The following is a 24,367-nucleotide window of genomic DNA, read 5'->3' on the forward strand; positions in this document are numbered from 1 at the left end:
GTGTGATATGCCGCGATTGAAAAAGAACTAACAGGCAGTATAATTTTTGGAGGGGCGTCCGGCCTTAATATCTTTTTTGGTTGATCCTTGAAATAAGTGCGTCTTTTCTTGAGTTAAAATCAATCAATCTTACTTCAAAATTTGATAGCGAAAACGCAAAAACGATTCCTTCCATAAATTTTGAAAATATTAATTTTTAGGAAAATTAATATTGTAAACTGTTTACAGCAAAAATAATCTGATTCCTCCGATAATTTCAAACTAAACGATTGAATCTATAGAGACCACTAAATTATATATTGACCAAAAGTGCAAATATTAACTATGGATTGACATAGATAGCTTATATGTTTCAAAATATACACAGCAAATAAATCGGGTTTCACATTTATTCGCTAAATATTTGAATCTCACATTAAACCTAGAAAATCACATAAATATAAATTCTAAAAGAGCAATTGTTAGAAAATGTTTACAGCAATGAAATTTCCTGTTGAAATAAAATACTCTTAATCTGTTGAAAATTTATGATTATACATTTTTCAATCAATAACATTTTTATTGATTATAGAGAATCTTTTGAGAGCAATTTTTCATCAATTTCGATCAGTTGCAGGAACGACTTTATTGAAAGATTGCTCCAAAGGCACTCAACAGTCAAGTCCAGTCTCTCTGGGCAATAACTCAATTATGGCTGACTTTTTATTATGACACCTCTCCTCTAAATCCATAAAATCAAACTTTTTGCCACTACAAATTTACTGACTCTTTGTTCACAACCATTGGTGTTAATGGTGTCTTTTTTTTCGGTTGATTCACAGCGGAAGGCGATGAAAACGTTAATATAATTTAGTAAGGATTTTGCAGACAATTATCTAAATAGAATTGCTAAAAAGAACATAAATGAATTTATTGCAGAGCAACTTTGGAATTAAGAGGGGAAATTACTGACTGTAATGAATAAGAAACCTGGAACCATGGTTTTTCAAGACTACTGCTCTTAAAGTAAACATTATAGTTAATAACCAACTCCGATGGTATTTTTTTCATGGTTGAAAAAAGTTTGGAAGAAAAGGAAGACAATCCTGCGACCCGAGATTAGAAATTTGGACGCTGCAGTGATGACAGTGATTAAGTTTGGTTAAAAAACGCGGGCCTTGCGAAAGATGGAGGAGGCCTTGATAGACATTAAATAAAAAAACAGGTTTTTTAAATGAAAGTAAGGAGCGACATTAAAACTTAAAACGAACAGAAATTACTCCGTATATGAAAGGGGCTTTTCCTCCTCAACGCCTCGCTCTTTACGCTAAAGTTTGACTCTTTCTCTTAACCCTACATTTTAAACAGTAAAAACAGTAAAAAACAGTAGTAAAACAGTAAAAGAAAAGAGAAAGTTTTAAGGTTCCCTTTTTACTGGAGGGGGGACCCAGACCTGGGACATTCCTTTTTTTTGCATTGGGTTCCTCTTGGCTCAAATAATTTGTGGCTGTAGTTTTTATGTGATCATTAATAAAAGGCTTTGTGGCCCATTTCCAACTTCCTTTGAAAAAGAAATTTTTGATTCTTCTGACCAAGAGAACAATCCCTGGAAGCTTCCACCCGATCCCATATCCAACATCAAACAAGCCCTTTTTCCCATTACAAAACCTGTACTTAAACAACTGGACATTTACGTTGTTTATGACCCTTGTTACAAGGACTGCGAGGTTTATATCATCCCTAAAGGCGCATTTAACTCATCATCGGACTATTTTAAAAAATGATTATCTCAAATATTTTTATAAAATGTCTCAGTGGCTTACAGGAATGGCGTGCTTGGTGGCTCGCAAGAAAGCAGGGGAAGGGACACTTTGTCGTGCCATCACTTTCGACTCTTAAAAATGGCTCTAGAGCTTCTAATTGATAATTGAATGAACGCTCTTGGAAATTTTTAAAACCACCCTTCAATGTAAAATGACCAGAAAAATTATTAATGATAATAACGGTACATTAAAACAAGTTTTTTCAACTGAAAGCAAGGAGCCACATTAAAACTTAGAAAAAAATTATTTTGCATAATAGGGGGGGTTGCCCTCTCGTCAATACCTCGATGTTTATGCTATAGTTCAAATTTTTTCCCAATTCTTTAAGAACGACTCTTGAATCACGAAGTTCATTTAATTAGAATAAATAGCCCTTTTAAAGTACTAAAAAAACTTTCGTGTAAAGAGCGTTCCCCTCATAAACATAATAGCTTCTGTTCGTTTGAATTTTTAATGTTGTTCCTTACTTTCAGTTGAAAAAACTTTTTTTTTAAATTTCTTATCTGTTTTTAAATAATTCTGGGAAATGCAGCTTCTTCTCCATCAAAAATTCCCTTCCCTGTGAAAGATTCCCACATAGAAAGATCCTCCCACGCGAAATCCTGAAAATGTCTGTCTGCTTTACAATAACCAATATTATTTATAAACAAAGGGCAAAATTCCTAACATACAGCCCTTCCCCTGGGGACTGTGGTGGGTTAAGTCCTCCTCAAAGCAATAATTATTAGATTTTTTGACTATACTAGACAAAATGGCTATATCAAAATTTTGATCGGGTAACTTTGGTCAAAAATGGGCGTGGGAGGGGGCTAACTGCCTTCCAATATGCTGGCTACCTAAAGAAGCAACTAAAACTTTTTATTTCCGATCAAATGATCCCTTTCCCAATCTTCTACGATCATCGGTTCGATATCCGTGATCTTTCTTCTGGCAAAAAAAAAATGCAAATTTCCACATTTTTGTATATAGGAAGCTTGGAACCTCTACAGTAGGGTTATCTGGTATGCAGAATCTGATGGAGTGATTTTTATTGAGATCACTTGATGTTTTGGGGATGCTTGTCTCCTTTTTCAAAAATTTGGCAAATTTTCTCAGGCTCATAACTTTTTAATGGTACCATTAAATTTGATGAACTTTACATATTGAATAAGCATCAAAATTTGAGTTTTTGATGCATCTGTTGTTATTAAGACTCTGTTTCTTAGAATTTTGTTTACTATTGAGCTGCATCGCTCCTTACTCACAATTTGTTACCACAAACTGTTTCATTTTCAGTCTAAACTCACGAGCCCGATATTTAGTCAAACATTATTTTCGTATTCTATGTCGTCAGTGAAATGTTACATTTTAAAATCAACTGAATGATTTTTAATCCGGTTATTTAGTGGGAAAGGCATCAAGGTTATTACTTTAAATCAGAAGATGGTTTGATACTGCCGCTTTTCTTTCTTTCTTTTTCGTCTTTCTAGTTGGTGTCTCTTTTTTGGTTGAGATGTAGCGGAACCGTGATGAAAAAGCTAATACAATTAAGCCTAGATTTTGAAGACAGGCATCTTAATGGAATAGCTAAGGAGGATATAATAGGATTGGTGGAAGGGAAACTAAGTAATAAACAGGGGACTAAGGAGAAAAAAGACATATTTACAATAACGAAATAAAAAATCTAATTTAATTAGATGAGTCATCACCAATCGTTTTAAAGCAGCCTGGGATTACTTTTATAGTTGCAAGTAAAACTGGTTCTAATTCAAAGCAATTTTAAATCGTTACAAATTGCTAACTATAAAGTTTGTTATCTATAACAGAAATCATCCTTTCAATAAATGGGAAAACCGCACAAAGGTGGATCTGGAGCAAAGTCTTGTGGGGAGGGAGGGGATCAATATAACAAGGGCGACAATAATTGACCTAATTGACAAGTTTATTCAGAAAGAGAGTGAAAAATAGAAAAAAGATGGATTGAGGGTGCCAGAAAAATCTTGGGGGCTGGGTGTCCCCCTCGGCCCCTCTTGGTCCGCTAATGATATCGAATTCAGTACCTCGCTCTCCACGCTAAAGTTTAAGTGGTGCTTAACTGAGACAATTTTAGAGTACAGCCATCTGTTGACTGCAAGCGTTTTTTTGTTTTACCAGTTATCTTTCAAAATATTTTGAAATGTACATCTAATTGTTTAAAACAAATGTAAATAAAAAAGGCCACTGCATTTAGAGGTATTTTGAAATAAGACTAATGCCCCATTGCTCAAGTGTTAGAGCATTCAAAGTCAAATTTTAGTGCAAAGAGGGGTTGAAAGGGGTGGGGGGATTTCCTTAGAAATAGGGTGCACTCTGTTCATTTTTGTTTTTAATGTCGCTGTTTGCTGTTATTTGAAGAGAACTTGTCTTTAGTCTACTTTTATTGCCTTTTAGTAGGCTATTAAATTGTTCAGATTGTAGGGAGCTTGCTTCAAGAAGTACATTTTGCATATTTGAATCTTGGCCAACTATTTACAAAATCCTGACCTTAACTGTGCGAATAATGATTTATTTATAAAAAATTTTATGTGAACTGATATATTCTTTGGAACCTTGGGCTCTAACCCTAGTATTTGTGTAAGTCAAAACTTTCTTGGAGATATTTTAGTAATATTTTACTTTTTGAATTATATTAGACACCTCGGAATTTTGATCCACTGGCAAGTTTGGCCTAGGGAAGAAATGATGCGTAAATGGGCCTAGTTGCCATTTGATTATTGTTGGCCCTTAAAAAGAGGACTACAGATGGCAAGCTACGTTCATGTCAAACGACTTAAATTCCTATGTATATATTGATCTCTATAGCTTCTGTACTTAAATATAAATTTTTTCGCAATGTATTCCACTTATCAATCTGTCAAAGGGGGATCCAATTTGTCTACCAATAGCTTACTACTATAGCTTACACACTGTAGTGAACAATTAGCAAGTTAAATCAACATGGAAGTTGTTTTATTTCTAAAATTATAAAATGTCAACTTTATAAAGGCACATTAATTGGCATCTCTATTTCATTTAGACCCTTATGTGTCCCTATGTTATAGCCTATAACCCTTACCCTGAGGACTGAGTGTGTGTGTGGGGGGTGCCATCCTTAAAAACATAATAAAAAGAAAAGGAGGAAAATAGTTTATTTCTTAAGGTCTTTAGGAATTGGTGGCCCAAGCAGAAGCCAAGGACAGGGCGAGATGTAGGAGGAGGGTTCGCAAGTCTCTTTGCCTTTCTTGACTTGATGCTGGAATGAGTTTATAATATATTTATCAACACTTCAATGTGATTGAAGTCAAAAGTGACAAGATTTTCCGTATCTATGGAATGATGTTACGAATCCATGAAATGGTATAACCAAGAGTTTAGTATTATATAGACAAGTTAATTCTAAATACGGATAGGAGATTTACTTTATGTTGAATATTCCGAAAATATTTATAAGGATGTATATTCTTATAAGCATATACAACTTTGGCCTAAAATTTGGCCTAAGAATTTTTGGGATACACGGGGGGGGGGGGGAACTAATCACGATTTTTCCCCGACGAAAAAGAGGCCAGAACCGCCACTGGAGGGGAAAAGATTTTTTTGTCAACTTTATGAAGGCACCTTAATTTGCCAACTTTATGAAGGGACCTTAATTTGCATCTCTATTTCATTTAGACCCTTATGTGTCCCTATGTTATAACCTATAACCCTTACCCTGAGGACGGTGTGGGTGTGGGGGGGTGTCATCCTTAAAAACATAATAAAAAGAAAAGGGGGAAAATAATTTCTCATTCATTTGGATTCCAATTAAACTGCCTTTGCTTTCTATTTTCCCCTAATATATAAAGGGGTGGTTGAGTCGGGCTCTGTAAATTATAACAGCATAATAAAAACCACTACAAAACATATAATCCTTTAATTTGGATAATTAAGGTGTAAATTAAAAAAAAAATAGCAAATCAATATGAATATCCTGATTACCTTCCACATTATCGTTTTGAAGTATATATATATATATATATATATATATATATATATATATATATATATATATATATATATATATATATATAGGCTTTTGCAATTTTTGCAATTTTGTAGGTATAACAACCTAGTTATAACCAATACGGTGTTTGGTCACAAAATGGCCCATAAGTTGACATGGTATTCACGTGATGGTAAGACAGCAAACCTTATTGATTATGTTATTGTAAACAGAAGACTAGCAGGATCAATACAAGATACTAGGGTGTATAGGAGTGCCGTTATTGATGTTAAAAGTAAAGATCACCATCTAGTAGTGTCTAAGGTTAATTTAAAGCTGAAATTTCGGAAGAGTAACTCCCTCCCGGGAAGTTATGATGTTGGTAGACTTCAGGATGAAAATTTGAGAAAAAAATTCCAGGAACAGTTGAGTACTAAACTTGAGGGTTTAAAATTTGACAATGTGGAAGATGGATGGAATAATTTCAGAAAAACAATTTGTGAAGTTGCTGATGGTGTCCTAGGGAAGAGTGCTAAGACAGCAACTAGGAATATTAGTGAAAAAGCTTTAGGTTTAATAGAGAGTAGAAGGGGTTTGTATAAGAATTATCTGAGCGATAGGTCGTATGAAAACAAAAGGAATGTAAAGAAAGTGGAGAAAGCATTAAAATATGAACTAAGGAGATGTGAAATGGAGGCGATGGATAAAATTGCTGAGGATCTGGAAGATGCGGCTAGACGGCATAATAGTAAAATATTATACTGGCATGTTAATAAATTGAAAGGGAGTAGCCGATCCGGACTAGTCCCAGTTAAAGATAGAAATGGGGTCACAATTAGTGATAAGGAAAAAGTTAAAGAAAGATGGGTGGAACATTTTGAGAATGTGCTAAACCGAGATACAGTTGCAGGAAAAGATATAGATGAAAATGAAAAAGTTTGTGATACCTTGGATGTGAAGGAAGATTTGTTTAGTGAGGAAGAATTAGCGACAGTACTAGAAGGATTAAAAAATAATAAGGCCCCAGGTGCTGATAGTATGATTAATGAGTTCCTTAAATATGGTGGCTCTGAGGTTAGGAATAAGCTACTGAAGATTATGAACATGATTTTTGAAAAAGGGGAAGTACCCAGTGATTTTAGGAAAACCTTAATTAAACCACTGTATAAGAAAGGTGACAAGAGTGAGTGTCGGAATTATCGAGGCATTAGTCTGGTCTCTGTAGGTAGCAAATTACTGAGTAATATGATACTTTTTAGACTGAGACATGCTGTAGACAAAGTTTTAAGGGAAGAACAATGCGGTTTTAGAAAAGGTAGAGGATGTGTCGACCATGTTTTCACTCTTAGGTTAATAATTGAGAAGTCCCTTCGTTGTCAAACACCTTTGGTCCTTAGTTTTATCGATTATGAGCAAGCTTTCGATTCTGTTGATAGAACAGCGTTAACAAAGGTCTTATCGTTATATGGTATACCAGAAAAATACATTAAAGTGATTTGCGCTATGTACGAGAATAATACTGCTGCGGTTAAGGTAGGAAATGAGGTTAGCAACTGGTTTTGTATTAAATCAGGAGTTAAGCAGGGTTGTGTTCTATCCCCCTTTATATGGATCATTTTGATGGACTTCGTCTTAAGGAGCACAGGAAAGGCAATTGGAGACCATGGAATCAAATGGGGAGGAAGAACGCTCCTGGACTTAGATTATGCTGATGATTTAAGCATATTAGATGAAAGTGTGAGCAAAATGAATGAATTTTTAGAGGTTTTACGAGTTCAGGGTGCTAAAATAGGCTTGAAAATTAATGTTAAGAAGACTAAGCCACTAAGGTTAGGAATAAGTGAAGATGAACAGGCGACCTTAGGTAACGAAAAGATTGATCAGGTTGGGAGCTTCAGTTACCTTGGTAGTATTATTAGTAAAGATGGTGGGAGCAGTGAAGATGTTAAAAGTAGAATAGCTAAAGCTCAGGGTGTTTTTTCACAGTTAAAAAAAGTTTGGAAGAATAGAAAGATAAGCCTACAAACCAAGATTAGAATATTGGAAGCTACAGTGATGACAGTGGTCAAATATGGCTCTGAAGCATGGACACTCCGAAAAGCAGATGAAAATTTACTAGATGTTTTCCAGAGAAATTGCCTACGGATTGTTCTGGGTACCCGGCTGACTGACCGTATTTCAAACAGTAGGTTGTACGAAAAGTGTGGTTCAATCCCGCTTTCTGGGGCTATAATGAAAGAAAGGTTGAGATGGCTAGGCCACGTTCTACGGATGAAGGATGACAGATTACCGAAGATTGTCCTTTTTGGCCAACCGTCTGGGGCTACACGGAAAGCAGGTCGTCCTTGTCTGGGTTGGGAGGATGTCATAAATAAGGATTTAAAGGAAATGGGAACTTCCTGGGAGGGTGTAAAGAGGGAGGCTTTAAATAGATTAGGTTGGAGGAGGAGCGTGCGTAGCTGTGTTGGCCTCAGGCGGCTTGGTGCCGCAGTGAGTTATTAGTAGTAGTAGTAGTAGTAGTATATATATATATATATATATATATATATATATATATATATATATATCCTTTTTTCCGCCTCTGAACGGTATTAGAATTATAGTGCCACCTAAAACTAATCAAATAAAATTAATCAACATTAAGATTTAATTTTTTTTTAGATCCAACTAGAAATCAAAATTTGAACTTGAAAAAGCCGCTTTGATCATATTATACACCACCATGTCGATTGAATTGTTTTGAAAAATCTATCTTCAAAAATCTCCCCAAAACAATTTTGCAGCAGCAAAAATTCTACAATAGCAGCATTGAAATTTCTACAATAGCAGAATTAAAATTCTATGATAGCAGCATTAAGTAAATCAGTACAGCGTGTCACGATTTTGAACAGATTATATCCTCCTTGCTCAGTACTTGTGATGTTATCGGAGGTACAGTTATTGGAGTGTTCGCATATTTTTATTTGTAACTTAAAACTAACCGCGGCTACCTCAATGCACTCCATATTAAAGTGAACACATAGAGTTGGCAGAAGAAGGGGAGTTCGTTTCTGATTTCCCTGATAACTCCTGATTTTCCCATAATTCGATACAACTTCTATACTTTTTCTTTGTTGTTTTCTGAATATATCCCCACAATCTCCAAATAATTTCTTCCAAGTGAACTAATCTAAAATGCACTCTTCTTATAAGCCATTAAGTTCTTGAAAAATTTATTTCGTAAGTATCTAAACAACATTAAACGATACCCAAGAGAAACTAAACAGATTAAGGCAAAAGAAAAATATACATCAAAGAATGCATTAAACTCCCTAACTGACTTTCATATTGGTTGAAAAGCAAATAATCTCCAAAGGAAAACTTGGCTTTTTCATTTTATAAATATATCAATGAAACTAAAAACTTTGTGCAACTGCAAAAATTTTGGAAAGGAATTTCCAAAAAAAATTGGAAAGGATATGATCTAGACATTTTCTTTTTTCAAATCTATCTTTGTGATGAGAGCAACCTCGAAGCAGTAGAGATCTTCAGACGAAAATGCTTCCTATAAAGTTTTCTTCAAAGCACAAAAGATTTTCTATTATGACTCTTTTAATTCTTATCCTAAGACAAGATTAAATTTATCTTTTAACATGTCTCTGTTTAACTTAAATATAATTTAATTGTATATTTTAATTTTATATTATGCTGCATTATTGTACTTATTAATTTTATTGTATATCAATTATATTTTCTTAGTTTCATATTATACGTATATTTAATTTTATAGTTTATACAGATTTCATTTTTTATTTTATACTTATTTTTAACAGTTTATGTTTTTTTTAACTTAGATTCATTCTCATAATAGATAAATTCATTTAATCAGTAATATCTATGTAATCAGTTTAATCAGTAAATAGGTAATTTCCTGTAAATTCATATCAACCTTCTTTATAGGTTTTAGTCCAAAAGTTAAATTAGATTACGCCCACTTTGGCACCTTCCAGGCTCAAAAGCATTCCAAAATCACTATCCTATAGAAAATTCCCCCACAAAAAAAGTCTATAGATTAACGGAGGAAGATAGTTCCTGCCAACAAGTGGTTGAAAATATATTCTTGGTACATGAAAGTTTGGAAGAATTATTCTGAACAAGCTGAGGTTCGACTATATCAATTTTTTTTTTTTTTTTAACTAAGTTTTTCCAAGGGAAATAAAGAGCGAAGTTTAAACTTAAAACGGAAAAAAATTATTACTCCACAGCCTATCTACAATAAAATAATAAAGCTAGTACAAATTAAACAACTAATTATATTTCCATATTTTTCTAGGATTATAGAAAACCAACGCTTTACAGAAATTAAATCAAAAAACAAGTTTTTTAGGAGCGAAATTAAAACTTAAAACAAACAGAAATTACTTCGTATATGAAAGGGGCTGCATCCACATCAACGCCCCGCTCTTTAAGCTGAAGTTTAACACTTTTCCTCAACTCTACTTTTTAAAACAGTAAATAACTTTAGCGTAAAGAGCGAGGCATTGAGGAGAGAGCAGCCCCTATCATGTACGAAGTAATTTCTATTCGTTTTAAATTTTAATGTCGCTCCTTAGTTTCAGTTACAAAAACTTGTTTTTCTTATTTAAACGTTTTGAATTAATGCATGTTTTGATTTTGGCTCTCCGCAGATGAATAATTAAAACGAAATTTGTATATTTATTTTTTTGGCTAAATCGCTTTTTCATATTTTTGATCGAATGATTTTGGGAAAAAAGGAGCGGGGAAGGAGGCCTAGTTGTCCCCCCCTTTTGTTACTTAAAAAGGAAACTAGAACTTTAATTTTATACAAACGTTTTTGTTAGTAAAAGATATACGTAACTCACGAATTAGCCTATGTAACAAAATTTTGTATTCGTATGTTTTTATTACGTATATGACGGAGTTTACTCCCTCGTCAGTACCTCGCTCTTTACACTAAAGCTTAAGTTTTGTCCCAATTCCTTAAGAATGACCCCTGAATCACAAAGGCCGTAGAATAAATATTCGAAATTACTAAAATTACTTTAGCGTAAAGAACGAGTTATTAGGAGGAGGTGAACCCCCCATATGCGTAATAATTTTTGTTCGTTTTAAGCTTTAATGCTGCTCCCTTTCAGATGGAAAAACTTTTTCATATTTATTTTTTCATTTTTTTTTATAATGCTAGAAAATCCTGCGCTCCCTTCATGGAAATTTTCATCCCCCATGACAAGTTACTCCTTGGAAAGCTCCCCCAACATATTCCCCTCTTCTCAACAACTCCCCCCAACCAAAAAAATCCCCCTGAAGAGGTCTGTACACTTTCCAATAACCATTATTATATGTAAGTACTGGTGAAAGTTTGTAACTTAGCCCCTCCCATTGGGACAGTGGGGGAGGGGGGGGGGTAATTCGTCCCCAAAGACATAGTTATAAGGTTTTTCAACTATGCTGAATAAAATGGGGATCTCAGAATTTTGATCCGGTTACTTTGGGAAAATAATTAGCGTGGGAGGGGGCTTAGGTACCCCCCAATTTTTCGGTCACTTACAAAGGGCATTAGAACTTTTTACTTCCGTTAGAATGAGCCTCTCACAACATTCTAAGACCGCTGGGTCGCTGCGATCAGCCGTGGGAAAAAAAACAAATAAATACGCATCCGCGATCTGCCTTGTAGCAAAAAACATGAAATTCTACATTTTTGTAGATAGGATCTTGAAACTTGTACGGTATGGTTCTCTGATACCCTGAATCTGATCGTTTGATTTTCGTTAAGATTCTATTACTTTTAGGGGGTGTTTTCCCCTATTTTCTAAGATAAGGCAAATTTTCTCAGGCTCGTGACTTTTGATGGGTAAGACTAAACTTGATTAAACTTATATATATATATATATAAAATCAGTATTAAAATGCAATTCTTTTGATGTAGCTATTGATATCAAAATTCCGTTTTTAGAGTTTTGGTTACTATTGAGCTGGGCCACTCCTTACAAACAGTTCGTTACCACGAACTGTTTGTAATGATCACGAAAGGTGTTTTCCGAAACTTAGGCTGGAGCAAACAACAAAGGAGGCTAGCACGTTCCTTCCTCTCAATTATCACCGTTAGAACTAGCACATAGGCATCATCGCAGAGTGCAGTTTGAAGGTTCAATTCCAAACTGTTGATCACTAAAGGCTTAATAATATTAGATTTTTAGCTGAAAAAAATTTTAGTTTTAGTCAATTTATTTTCACAATAGTCTTTTACTTTTAAGATGAGTAGGTGATTTATGAAAATCGCTAATAGTGTTTGGAGGGGGATATGCGTGAAGTTTTCGTATTAGCCTCAAATTAAGGCCTATGGACCATAATTATTTCAAAGAACATCAAAACAAGAAGAACAATAGGGTATTCTTTTCATAAGACAGTGGAAATCTAAATAGAATATTCATTCTAATTAGATTTTTACTGTCTTGCGAGAAGAGTTCTCTATTGTTCTTCCTGTTTTTGATATTTATGATGCAAATGCAGTGTGGTCTTTGTCGTTATTTAAATAATTGCAATGGGTTTGTTTCATGCTTCCAAACTCTTCCAATTAAGAAGTGACGCCAAAGTGCCGTTTTAGCATTTTATGGCACTTATGGATAGTAAAATTGATAAAAACCAAGTAGATATGAGCAATTGCTTTAAAAATAGTCTTTCTGGGATGTGCTTTACAAAATGAGTGTATCCCATTTGCAAAAACAGTGTACTATCTGAAAAGTAATCATAAGAAGCGACAAATCGTGATTGAAAAAAAAAATCAAAGCAGGAATCTATTGCACGATATTATAATTTAAAGACCAGCGCTGTACTAACAAAATCATGTCTCTAGTAATCTAATTTAATATATTGGTCGTTGTAAGAATTTAATATCGTAGCCTTTTAAGAGGCCCTGGAGGAGGATACTGGAGTTGTTATTGCAAACCTCTATTTGAGGGTTTTGGACCATAATTGTTATTTAATACCATTTTATACGTCCAAGATTTTCTACTTAGGAAGTGGTACCAACAATATTGTTTTCAGTCTTATATCTTGCTTACAAATCGTATGATAAAAAGTACGTAGATATGAGCAAAACTTCTCAAATGAGGCATTGACCATCACTCTAAAAAGTTCTGGTAGCCCACTAGCCCCGTCTTTTCCACTTGAGACATGGCACTAAAAGTTCCATGTTTAGTGCCATATTGCACCTGCAGATGGTAGAATTTATGTAAACCACAGACATATGAATAATACCCTTTGAATGAGCTTTTAAGCAATCTCTCCATGATGCTCTAGCAGCCCGCTAGGCTTGAAAGAAAGAAGAAAAAAAGACCATTTTAATGTTTTTGAAGTTTAAGTTACTATGGGCTACTATAGTGGTTCGCTCTTTACCAGGTTGCAGCTACTGCTTCAACCAGGACGAAGAATTCATTGCAAATTCTCTAAGGAAACTAGTTAAGATTGAAATTAGTAAAATCTAGTAGATGGTAGAATTGGTAAAAACCTTATAAATGTGAGCAATAACTTTCAATTGAGCCATTAAACATCTATTTACGATCGAGTGGTAGCCTGATAATGTTTAATGTTCAGTAGACGATTTATGAAACTTGCTAAGGGGGCTGGGAGGTGGATTGTACGAGAGTGGATCTTGTAAATCTCCAATTAAGGATTCTCGAACATAAATATTACAATAAATAGTGACAAAGACCACACTGTATTTCCATAACAAACACCAAAAACAAGAAGAACAACAGGTAATTTCTCGAGACAATGAAATATTCATTCACTCTTATTCCCTCTTATTGAGAAATTTCCTCTTATTCTTCTTGTTTTTGGTGTTTAACTATTACAATACTACCTGTCTTGTACTTCAGAGCTTTTTCGCTCTAGGAGTGGCAACACAATTGTTCTTTTCATTGCACTTAAGAATTGTAGAATTGATAAAAAGCACGTAGATATGAGCATTAGCTTTTAAATGAGTCATTAAACATAACTTTTAAAAGTTCTGCTAGCCCAATAGCCCAAGCCTTTCCACTTGAGCCTAGCATCAAAAGTGCAGTTTTTAGTGCCATGTGGAACTTGCAGATAGTGGAATGTATAGTAAGAATGTAGATATGGGAAACATCTTTTATATGAGCTGTCTACAATGTTCTGGTAGCCTGCAAGCGCCACCCTTTGAGAAACAGGATAGAAATTGTCATTTTTGAATGAGCCATTTTGTAGCTCTCTATGATGTTCTGGTGACCCGTTAGGCCTGGAAAAAAAATAAAAAAAGAGATACAGATCAGTGCTACCGATGCAAAAAAAGTGATTTACCTTGTTGTTCAAGGAGGGGGACTGTAATTTCCCTATGTGGGGTTGTAGACCATGCTGATTCCTGTGGCACACTTTTCATTTTGATTTGACGCTATTGTCGAGGGTTTCAGGCTTTTTGTCGAAATCACTATGATTTTTTTTCCGCAATAAATTTTTACATTTAAGACGAACCGAATTAATAATCACCATTTTTTTTCATTGTTTCATTTATTATTGCTTTTTATTATTGCATCATTTTTTAATAATGTCTTTGTATATTTTTAATTTGAATTAATAAATATTGATTGATCGAAAAAAAAATGATTACTGGACCAGTATCAGATGGCAATTTTAAACACTAGACATTTTATTTTCAAAACATGTTTTTTGAATTTAAGTTACTATGGGCTACTGCTGCAATCATGATAATATAACTTTTTTTTTATCTAGCTTAGTTGTATCGAAATGAAAAGTTGTATTAGAATGGAAGAATTTTTTTATCTTCACTTTTTCATGACTTAGCTTTAATGGATCAGAGAGGATAAAACAGAAAACTTTTGTTTATTACAAATTCAGTTTCCTTTATGGTGTGTGATGGCGTTTTAGTTTTGCCAAGTTTTGCCGTAATAATTTGGTACCTTTTTGCAAGTTAAAGACGCACAAAATACACCAATGCCAAAAGACAGAAAGTTCTACATTTTTTATGTTAAATCTTGCATAAATAAACATACGCTGTCGGTAACAATTTCAGGTTTAGAAAGGAAATACTAATTGTATTAAAAGTACTTTTGGGAACAAGTTGTTCTAGTCACTTAGGCTACTGTTTCAAAGTTTTCTCAGAAACTATGTTTAAATCTATTGTTGATAGAATCGTACTTATATGGAATAGACTTAGAAAAAAAACCATTCTTTCACGTCAAGATTTTCCAATAATACTGAAATATTGAAGTGATGGGTGCCAAGACAGATGTTCTCATTGGATTAGAAAGTTTTACAGCCTTAGTTAAAGTGTTTACCTTCCTGGCACCTATAAAGTGTGTAAACAGGAAGAAGAAAGGAAACTTTAGAACCTGATACTACCAAACACTAAGATGCGAATCATTTTCAATGTTGATTTTTCGAAAATATACAACCAAAGAAAAGTAAATATTATATGGACAGTGAAGAGACAGATAATACTTGATTGTGACAAAAGTGAACTTACAGAAATTTATAAAAGAACAGTCAAGAAATAGGTGTTCTTAGAGATCAATAATTTGACTCCAAGAAAAGATATTGCGACGTGGAACTTTATAATCAAATTTGGAAGTTTGTCTCGACACCCATCATTTTCATTCATCAAGTTATTGTTACTATAATTATATCGTTATTTAAAAATTACAATTTTTATTATTTTTGCTATTATTTTTAGTATTACAATTTATTAATATGAAAATTATATTACTGTTTAAAAGTATTTGTCGGTTATTTGGAACTATTTTAAAATGTCAGTTGAATAAAAATAAATAAAATAATTTACTCAGCCTTCAGAATTAAAGGAATACAAATCTATTGAAGCAACTGTCAAGGTATCGGTGCCATATATTACAAGGACTGCAAAAATCACTAACTGTGAACAAAATTGATCTTGAATGTGATTTCCTCCTAAGAATTTTTTAGTATCAAGGCTAAATTTTCCTGGTTCTTCCTGTTTGCACACCTTTATAGATGTCATGACAAAAAAAAATAATAAATCAAACACTTTAACTTAGAATATAGAGCTTTCTAGTCAAGAGATTGCTATAAAAGACTTCTAGTCATTTGTCTTACCTCCTCTTACTTCAGCCCATATTTCCAGCATCATCAGACAAATTTAATTCCTTAAAATCACGATGCGAATATATAAAATAATTTATTGTTGATTTTATGAAGATCAATAACAAATGGAAAAGAAACAATATATCAAAACAATGTTGAAATGGAGGAACTAGTGACTTATAATCTTCATATATATCGGGAATACTAAAACGACTATATCAGCAAGTAAGTAAGTACTTTTATTACCCGAAAGGTTTCGGTAATTATTTTCGGTTATTATCAGAGCAGAAAAGTCAAGGGCCAGGATGTATTACTACAGTTGAAAAAAGTTTGGAAGAATAGAAAGATAAGTCTTCTAACAAAGATTAGAATATTAGAAGCTATAGCGTTGACTATGGTCAAGTTTGGTGCTGAAACGTGGGCGCTTCGAAAGGCGGACGTGGTTTTTTTAGATGTTTCCCAGAGGAATTGTCTACCGATTGTTTTGGGCAACCGTGGGGCTGACCGTATTTCAAATAGTAAGATGTATGAAATTGAGGTTCTGTACCGCCTTCTAGGACTATAATAAGAGAAAGATTGAGATGGCTAGGACGTATTCTCTTCATGAAGGATGAATGATTGCCAAAAATTGTTCTTTTCGTTTAGCTGTCTAGGCCCAAACAAAAAGCCGGTCGACCCTGAACGAGATTGGCAGATGTTTCTAGACAGGATTTAAGAGAAATCAGAATTTCTTGCAAGGGTGTAAAAATGGAGGCTTTGAAGAGCTTGGGATGGAGCATATGTGTATGTAGCTGTGTTCTCCTCAGGTGGCTGCAATGAGTTGTTAGTAATAGTCGTGGTACAATTGCATCATGGAAAAAGATGAGAACAATAAACAATATCAAAGCCAAATGAATTTATTTCATTGGTAATCTGAAAGAAAATAAAAGTTTTCAAACCCCCTATTGCACATCTATGTAGTCCAATTAACTTAGCTATTGAACGGTCAAAATAGTCAGTATTGAATAATGATGGAACATGGTCCATTTTGAAATTGATAACATTGAACTTTGATTATTGTAGGATTGTTCCTATTATATTAAATATATATCATATTGAAAAAAAATAGAAATTTTTTTATTTATAAACTCTAACTGTAAAGAACTTTTATAAATTCTTTTAAACATTACAAGATTGAGATTATTTAAAAAGAAAAATTACGTACTAAAATTGAACAACAAATACAAACAAATGAGAAACCTTTATAAATACTCAATAAATGAAGTCCTACGGATTTTACTTCCGATATTATTCATTCGAGTACTTACTTACTTACTTGTCAAATAAGACAGACCCTTAAACAAACAATTAAATAAACTGGCAGCCGCGATAGGGCGGTTTTAGAAAGCAAGTCAGAACTCTTTAATGCTCAATATGATTTTGAATGCTCCTGAGAACCCAAAATAGCTCAATAAATAAGCTCATTTAGATATGATTTTTGAACTGATTCAGAAGAAAGCTTACTCCAATACTTATCAAATAGTTCGTGGTAACGAACTGGAGTAAGGAGCGACCCGGCTCAATAGTAAACGAAACTCTAAAAATAGGAATTTTGATGCTAATAGATACATCAAAAGAATCGGATTTTCATGCTGATTTTAAATATATAAGTTTCATCAAATCTAATTTTTGTCATCAAAATTTACGAGCCTGAGAAAATCTACCTTATTTTGGAAAATAGGGGGAAACACCCCCTAAAAATCATAGAATCTTAACGAAAATCACACCATCGCATTCAACGTATAGGAGAACCCTTTAGAAAAAATTTCAAGCTCCTATCTACAAAAATGTGGAATTTCGTATTTTTTGTCAGAAGACAGATCACGGGTACGTTTTTTTTTTTTTTTCCAGGGGTCATCTTATCGAACAAGTGGTCCTAGAATGTCGCAAGAGGGCCCATTCTAATGGAAATGGACAGTTCTAGTGCCCTTTTAAGTGACCAAAAACATTTGAGGGCACCTAGGCCCCCTCCCATGCTCATTCTTTTCCCAAAGTCAACAGATCAAAAATTTTAGATAGCCATTTTATTCCGCATAGTCGAAAACCATAATAACTATGTCTTTGGGGATGACTTACTCCCCCACAGTCCCTGGTGGAGGGGCTGCAGTTTACAAACTTTAACCAGTGTTTACATACAGCAATGGCTATTGGGAAGTGTACAGACGTTTTCAGGGGGATTCTTTTGGTTAGAGATTAGGGTAGGTTAGTAAACAAACTTATTGTTCATTTTAGGCTTTAACTTCTTGAATTCAACGTACTTCTGATTATACTGAAATAATATGCAAGTGTCAGAAATGGAACCAGTTTTTTAAGTTTGTTCTATTTACGCCTTGATAGAGAAAATCTCAAAATCTATTAGTAAAACCTTCAGGGATTGTCACTCTTCAGACACAAAGAGCAAACAAAAGTATTAATTCTGAATTTGTTGTAACTAGGTAAACATCTTTTTTTACTTGAACCCTTCCCAGTCAATTTGTTTTTGGCTTACTCCGACATGGATCATTGAGGACTCAATGTATGTACATGGAAATGTGTCCTCAAATTACCTAATGCTCGTTGAACTTCCTCCTTTGTTGCAATGTTCCATTTCTTCACACCTTCTTAAATATCATCAATACTTTACAGAGATGGGGCTTCATCAGTATTCTTTTTCCGTCAGTCTTGTTGTCATCCTTTTTAGTTTCTGGGTATGAAAAGAGCTAAAAAAAAAATTTCTTCCCAAGACTCAGTTTTCACCGTTAAAAAAGAACAAAAAGCCAGGTATACTTTTTATCAAAAGTTAGAGTATTTTTACGGTTGACCGTTAAATTTCAGTTGTCTCCAGGGATCCTAGAATGTTTTGAGATTGTTTCTTCAATAGCTTATTTTCTTTTCAGCCTCAGCGTGTGATCAAACATTTGTGAGTGATATTGCAAAGAATGGGACCTTTACTTCACCGAATTATGGAGGGATCTATCCAGCAGGCCTTCATTGCAGATATGAATTCAGAGGTGTAGGCAGACAGAGAGTTCAAATAATATTCACCGATTTTAATCTATACCACCCCCATGAAGATTCCCCAGAGTAAGTTTCATATTCTGTTCGAAAAGTTTCCCCTGAAGGAAGGAGTCTTTTGCTTGTCTTATCATTATGTAAATTTTATGAATAGTAGTAGTGCAAAAATTCATTTTGGAAGAAGAGATTCCTTGTTCAGCCGTCTCAAGGCTTAGGAACTAAAATATAGTATAAAAATTGAATTTAAATATTGAATAGAAAAAAGTAAAAAACTGCAGTGGCGCCATATTTTACTCTAGTTCCCATGTGGCTTATGACCTTTAACACAAAAAAATGCCACAACTACACATAAATCAAAACAAAACATCAAAATTATAGTTCCAGCATGTATTCATAATAAAAAAGGGGGAAAATCGAAAAGTTCTGCAAGAAGAACTAAGGAGGATTAACCTAAAACCAAATAAGGAAATTAAAACCTAAGGAGAAGAATTTTCAGAATATAGACAAGAAATATATAAATAAGCAGTTGCTTTCCATTGCTGCAATAATACAGTACCGTACAGATAATACAGTTAATATTTACATGAAACTATAATCACTGCTATTGACAGGAGAAGTTCCCCGTGAGCTGTCAGCTCGTTTCTGATTTTGACATCTGACTATTTGGAACTTTAACATAACTTTATTTCTTATGAAATTAAACGTACTGTGAAACACTATTTAAGTTTGTTTTATAGAAGCCACAATTAGTCCTATACTTACTTGTTAGAAAATGTTCTTCAATTTCATTGGTTCATTCTTGTGACATATTTTCTTAAGCCAATTATATTATTTATGTCAGACAGAGAAACTAAGAAAATAAAACGCATCGTTTAACCTGTTCTTGTATTTACCCATTGTTGTTGTTTTGTTTTGCTTTTTTTTGTCAAATTGTAAGCTGATGAAAAGAACACGAAACGTGATTTTCTTTTTTTTGCAGAAATTTTAAGCCAGTAAAATAAACATAAAATTTTTGAGCATTTTCACCAGTAAACTTTCGGTTTCTTCATGGAAAAAAAAATATAGTTTAAAAGATAACCTATAAAAATTGTAATTTCGAGATGTTTTCGAGTGAAGAAGCGGTGGAAAAAAGGAAAAAATATCCAAAGGAAAATTAAGCCTAGGGAACAAGATGAGGTGAAAAAGAGCAAAACAAATTGTTTGACATATTAGGCCAACTAAATACAGCAAAGAAACGCACATATCCTTGTTTTGTTTTTTGGCTGGGTGCTGCAATGATTTATTTTTGTCTTTTATTGCTTTGATGTTGTTTCTGATATGATATTACTAATATTTCTATTTCTAAAGCACTTGAAAATAAAAATTAGCCACTAAAAATTGTAGTTTCTAGAAAAATTTGAAAGTAAAATCGGTGATAATAGGAAAAATCACTATGCCAGAGAATATAATGAAACTATTGATAAAATATTAGACGAATAAGGACTAAAATTATTATTTTCCATTATGATCATTGCTTTTGTTTAGTTTTGTTGTCATACTGTCCTTAAATTTTATTCCTTTGCTGTTAAGATAAATCTACAAGGAAAAGCGGTGAAAAAAATGTTAGTCTAACAAAAGATAACAAAATCACATGACAAAAGTTACGTGAATATATGCACAACCAGATATTTCTATATCACTTTTCTAAAATCGCTATTATACAATGCAATGATTATTTATTGAGTCATATTTTTGAGACTGTTATTATTTATATAACAGACCATTCTTACAGAAACCTTTCATCCCCTGTATATATCTCCCAATATGTATATAGTAAATATTTTTCATGTTAGTTCTGTTGTCTTTGATTATTAATAACATTGTTACTACGATTGTTTTCAGTATTGTAAGTGTCTGTTGAGAGGATTTTTCAGAGGGGATCTTATGGAGAAGTTCTTGACGTAAATTTCCTTGATAGGCCTGTTTTTTTCCAGTACTTCCAATTCTATGTCTAAGTAAGACATTTAGTAAAGCTATTAGGCCAAACAACGCATTTGATGGCTTATTTCTTTAATTTTTCTTTAAAGAAATAAAGCCTTATCCCCCTTGTGTGCGGGTGTGGCCGTTCTCATGGATTTATGAAATCTTTGGTCTTAAAGGGAGCTCAGAACGGCTTAAAAAAAAAAAAAAAAAAAAAAAAAAAAAAAAAAAAAAAAAAAACTATGCAAAACCACAGAAAGAATGGCAGCTAGTCGAAAATTTAACTGATTTTTTCCAAGTTCAACTTAACAAATAAGTTTTTATGTGGAAAACAAGGAAAAAGTTCTATAAATGTCAAAAAGTTCGTGGTACTGAACTGGAATTTTGATATCAATAGTTACATAAAAAGAATCGCATTTTAATGCTGATTTCAAACATATAAGTTTCATACAGTTAAGTCGTACCTATCAAAAGTTACGAGCCTGAGAAAATGTGCCTTCTTTTAGAAAATAGGGAAAAACACCCCCTAAAATCCATGAAATATTAACTAAAATCACATCATCAGATTCAGTAGGTCTGAGAGCCCCACTGTATTTCAAGTCTCCTATCTATAAAATGTGGAATTTTGCATTTTTTGCCAGAAGACAGATCACGGATGCGTGTTTATTTGTTTGTTTGTTTTTGTTGTTTTTTTCCAGGGGTAATCATATCAACCCAGTGGTCCAAAAAAAAGTTGTTCTTTTATTTAATTCTTATGACGAAGACGGAATAAAACTATGACAATCATACATTTCTGAACAAAAAAAACAAGCATAGGCCCCTTTTAGTCTTGGGTCTTGGCAATTGACTAAACCCTCAACCTTCCAGACAGCCTTAATCGAGACTCGTACTTCCTAGTTTACGGCTTCTTTGCGCAGTTGATTACGAGCTAAACACTCACTGTTTTGTGGCTGTATGTTGCTCATGTTCATTGGATTTGAATTTCAAAAACTTTTCAAGGGCCTTGAGAAAAGTTTAGGAAGGTGTTTTTTCTTCCATAAAAATGTATTTTTTCCAAACCCTTAGTCTTTCCCAAACTCTTCAGAAGACAAAAAGTCCATTTTCCGTAAATCTTGTGAGGCGACATTTTAATACTCACTTGCGTTTCATGTGCGCTTCACAAATTTTATCAAAAACTTTGTCATATACTAAAATTCCGAACTAATACTGCAAGATCTTTTTCTTCTACTATTTTCTTCGACTTGTGAAACCGAATACTTTTGCAGTGCCCCAGTTTCAGAGCTATGCAAGACCATTGCCATTGCCGTGGCTTCCAATATTCTAATCTTAACACTTATATTCCTATTTTTCCAGACTTTTTTCAACTCATGTGCTTAGGCCTTGGCTATCCTACTTTTTACATTGTTACTGCCTCTGTACGCATTATTTGGATCATTTTGATTGACTGTTCGAATGAACACACCAAAGACTAAGGGTGAGCATGGAATCAAATTGGAGGTTAAAACTCTCTAAGGGCTATATTATGCAGATGATTTAAGTGTCCTAGATAAAAATGTTAGCAAAATGAATACATTTTTAGAGGTTTTTAGACTTCAGGATGAAAGATTAAGTTTCAAGATTAATTCTAAGAAGATTAAGCCGCTTAGTCTAGGAATAAATGATGGTGAAGAGGTCGATCAAATGGATAGCTTCGCTTACCTGAGTAGTATTATTACTAAAGGTGGTTGATACAATGAAGGTGTAAAAAGTAGAATAGCCAACAGCCAAGGGTGTTTTTTAATTTTCTACGACTTGTGAGTTGCCAACCTAATTGTCACTAACCGTTAGCAACAATTTTGTACGGAAGCATAAATCTTAACTAACAAAAAATGCTGGTAAAAATTCATGAAAATGTATGGCTTGCCACGCATTTAAAAATCTAACTAGGACAGGTACGAGTTAAATAAAGACTAAACATAATGCTTAAAATTTCCCAAAAACTATACAAATAAAATGGAAAACTCTTTAACACAAAGCCAAAGGCCTAGTGGAAGAAGTTGTCAATGCGTATTTTTATGCTTCTGATTTTTAAATGCAAGGCTTAAGGTCTACCAGCATTTTTTTCGAACAGTGTCTCATTGGAGAAAATTCCCAACAATTGTTAATGACAATATTGCCGTTTTATGTTTGCTGGTTAAAATATCACTAATTTTTTTGTTACTGCATAACGTAGGCTAATGTTTCCCAAAGTTTAAGAAAATGTACATCCTCTAAGGGCTCAAGTGTCACTTTCTAACATAGTTAATTGCGCAACCTTCCATTACTTTTTTATTCTTAACTTTACAGATATTTTCCTATTGATCTCATTAAGTATCCTCTTATTCTTTTAGGCATAATTTTCCAACTTGGCAACAATTCAGGTAAGGCTTTAAAATTTCTTATGCCTAAGCTACCTTAAATAATTGTGACGATAATATTTATAAATTTAACATTTTATGTTTTCAAATAAATACCGTTATATCTTATGCATTATATATATATATATATATATATATATATATATATATATATATATATATATATATATATATATATATATATATATATATATATATATATATATATACATACATATATATATATATATATATATATGTATACATATATATGCATATATATATAGAAATATAGACATATATATATATATATATACTAGCTTCGCGCCCCCCCCCAAGCCCCCCGCGCGCGTAAGTCGTTACGCGCCATATTAGTTACGCGCCATTGTAGTTGTGTCCCTATGACCCACCTGTGAATATAGATATATATATATATATATATATATATATATATATATATATATATATATATATATATATATATATATATATATGTTTTTAACTACGTAAAACTTGCGAATATACAACATTCTTTGCTGTCCCATTGTCTGTGCATATAAATAGATTGTCAGGTTTACTGACTCTTGAACATGCAACATATAATGGTCCATGGGAAAACAATCCGTATTCAGATCTATACCTCATGATTCTAATGATTGCCCTTGAGCTTTGTTGATGGTGATTGCTAATCGACGATTCCCTGTGGTGCCGTCGTCATTTATATATCCCCGTGAGCCCCCCGGTGTCCCGGTCGGCATTTATATTCCATGTGTTCCGGTCGTCATTTATGTCCCGGTGTCCCAGTCTGTGAATTCTCTTTGAGGGTCCCGGGCGTCATTGATATTCCTTGTGTCCCGGTGTCCCGGGCGTCATTCGTGTCCCGGTGTCCCAGTCTGTATATACATTCGTTTTTGAATTGGTCTTTTTTTTAGGTTTTAGTTTTCTGCCTTTTTTTAGTTGTTTTTAGTTATACCTCATGATTCTAATGATTGCCCTTGAGCTTTGTTGATGGTGATTGCTAATCGAACATTCTCTGTGTCCCCATCGTCATTTATATATCCCCCTGTGCCCCCCGGCGTCCCCGTTGTAGTTGTGTCCCTGTGTCCCGGTCGTCATTTATATTC

At 33.6% G+C, this 24,367-nt stretch overlaps 1 protein-coding gene across 2 annotated transcripts in view; it reads left to right on the forward strand.

The window, feature by feature from the left end:
- The window catches only part of LOC136043753 (suppressor of lurcher protein 1-like), an 840,975-nt gene that overhangs the window by 625,168 nt on the left and 191,440 nt on the right, over positions 1-24,367 (forward strand). For both annotated transcript variants that reach the window (XM_065728675.1, XM_065728680.1), the window contains 2 exons: positions 18,792-18,978; positions 23,238-23,267. In XM_065728675.1, coding sequence (XP_065584747.1) covers positions 18,792-18,978; positions 23,238-23,267 — 217 coding nt within the window. The remainder of the gene's footprint in view (positions 1-18,791; positions 18,979-23,237; positions 23,268-24,367) is intronic.

Source organism: Artemia franciscana, chromosome 2 (assembly GCF_032884065.1).
Source record: "Artemia franciscana chromosome 2, ASM3288406v1, whole genome shotgun sequence".
In the NCBI taxonomy this organism is placed as follows: Eukaryota; Metazoa; Arthropoda; class Branchiopoda; order Anostraca; family Artemiidae; genus Artemia; species Artemia franciscana.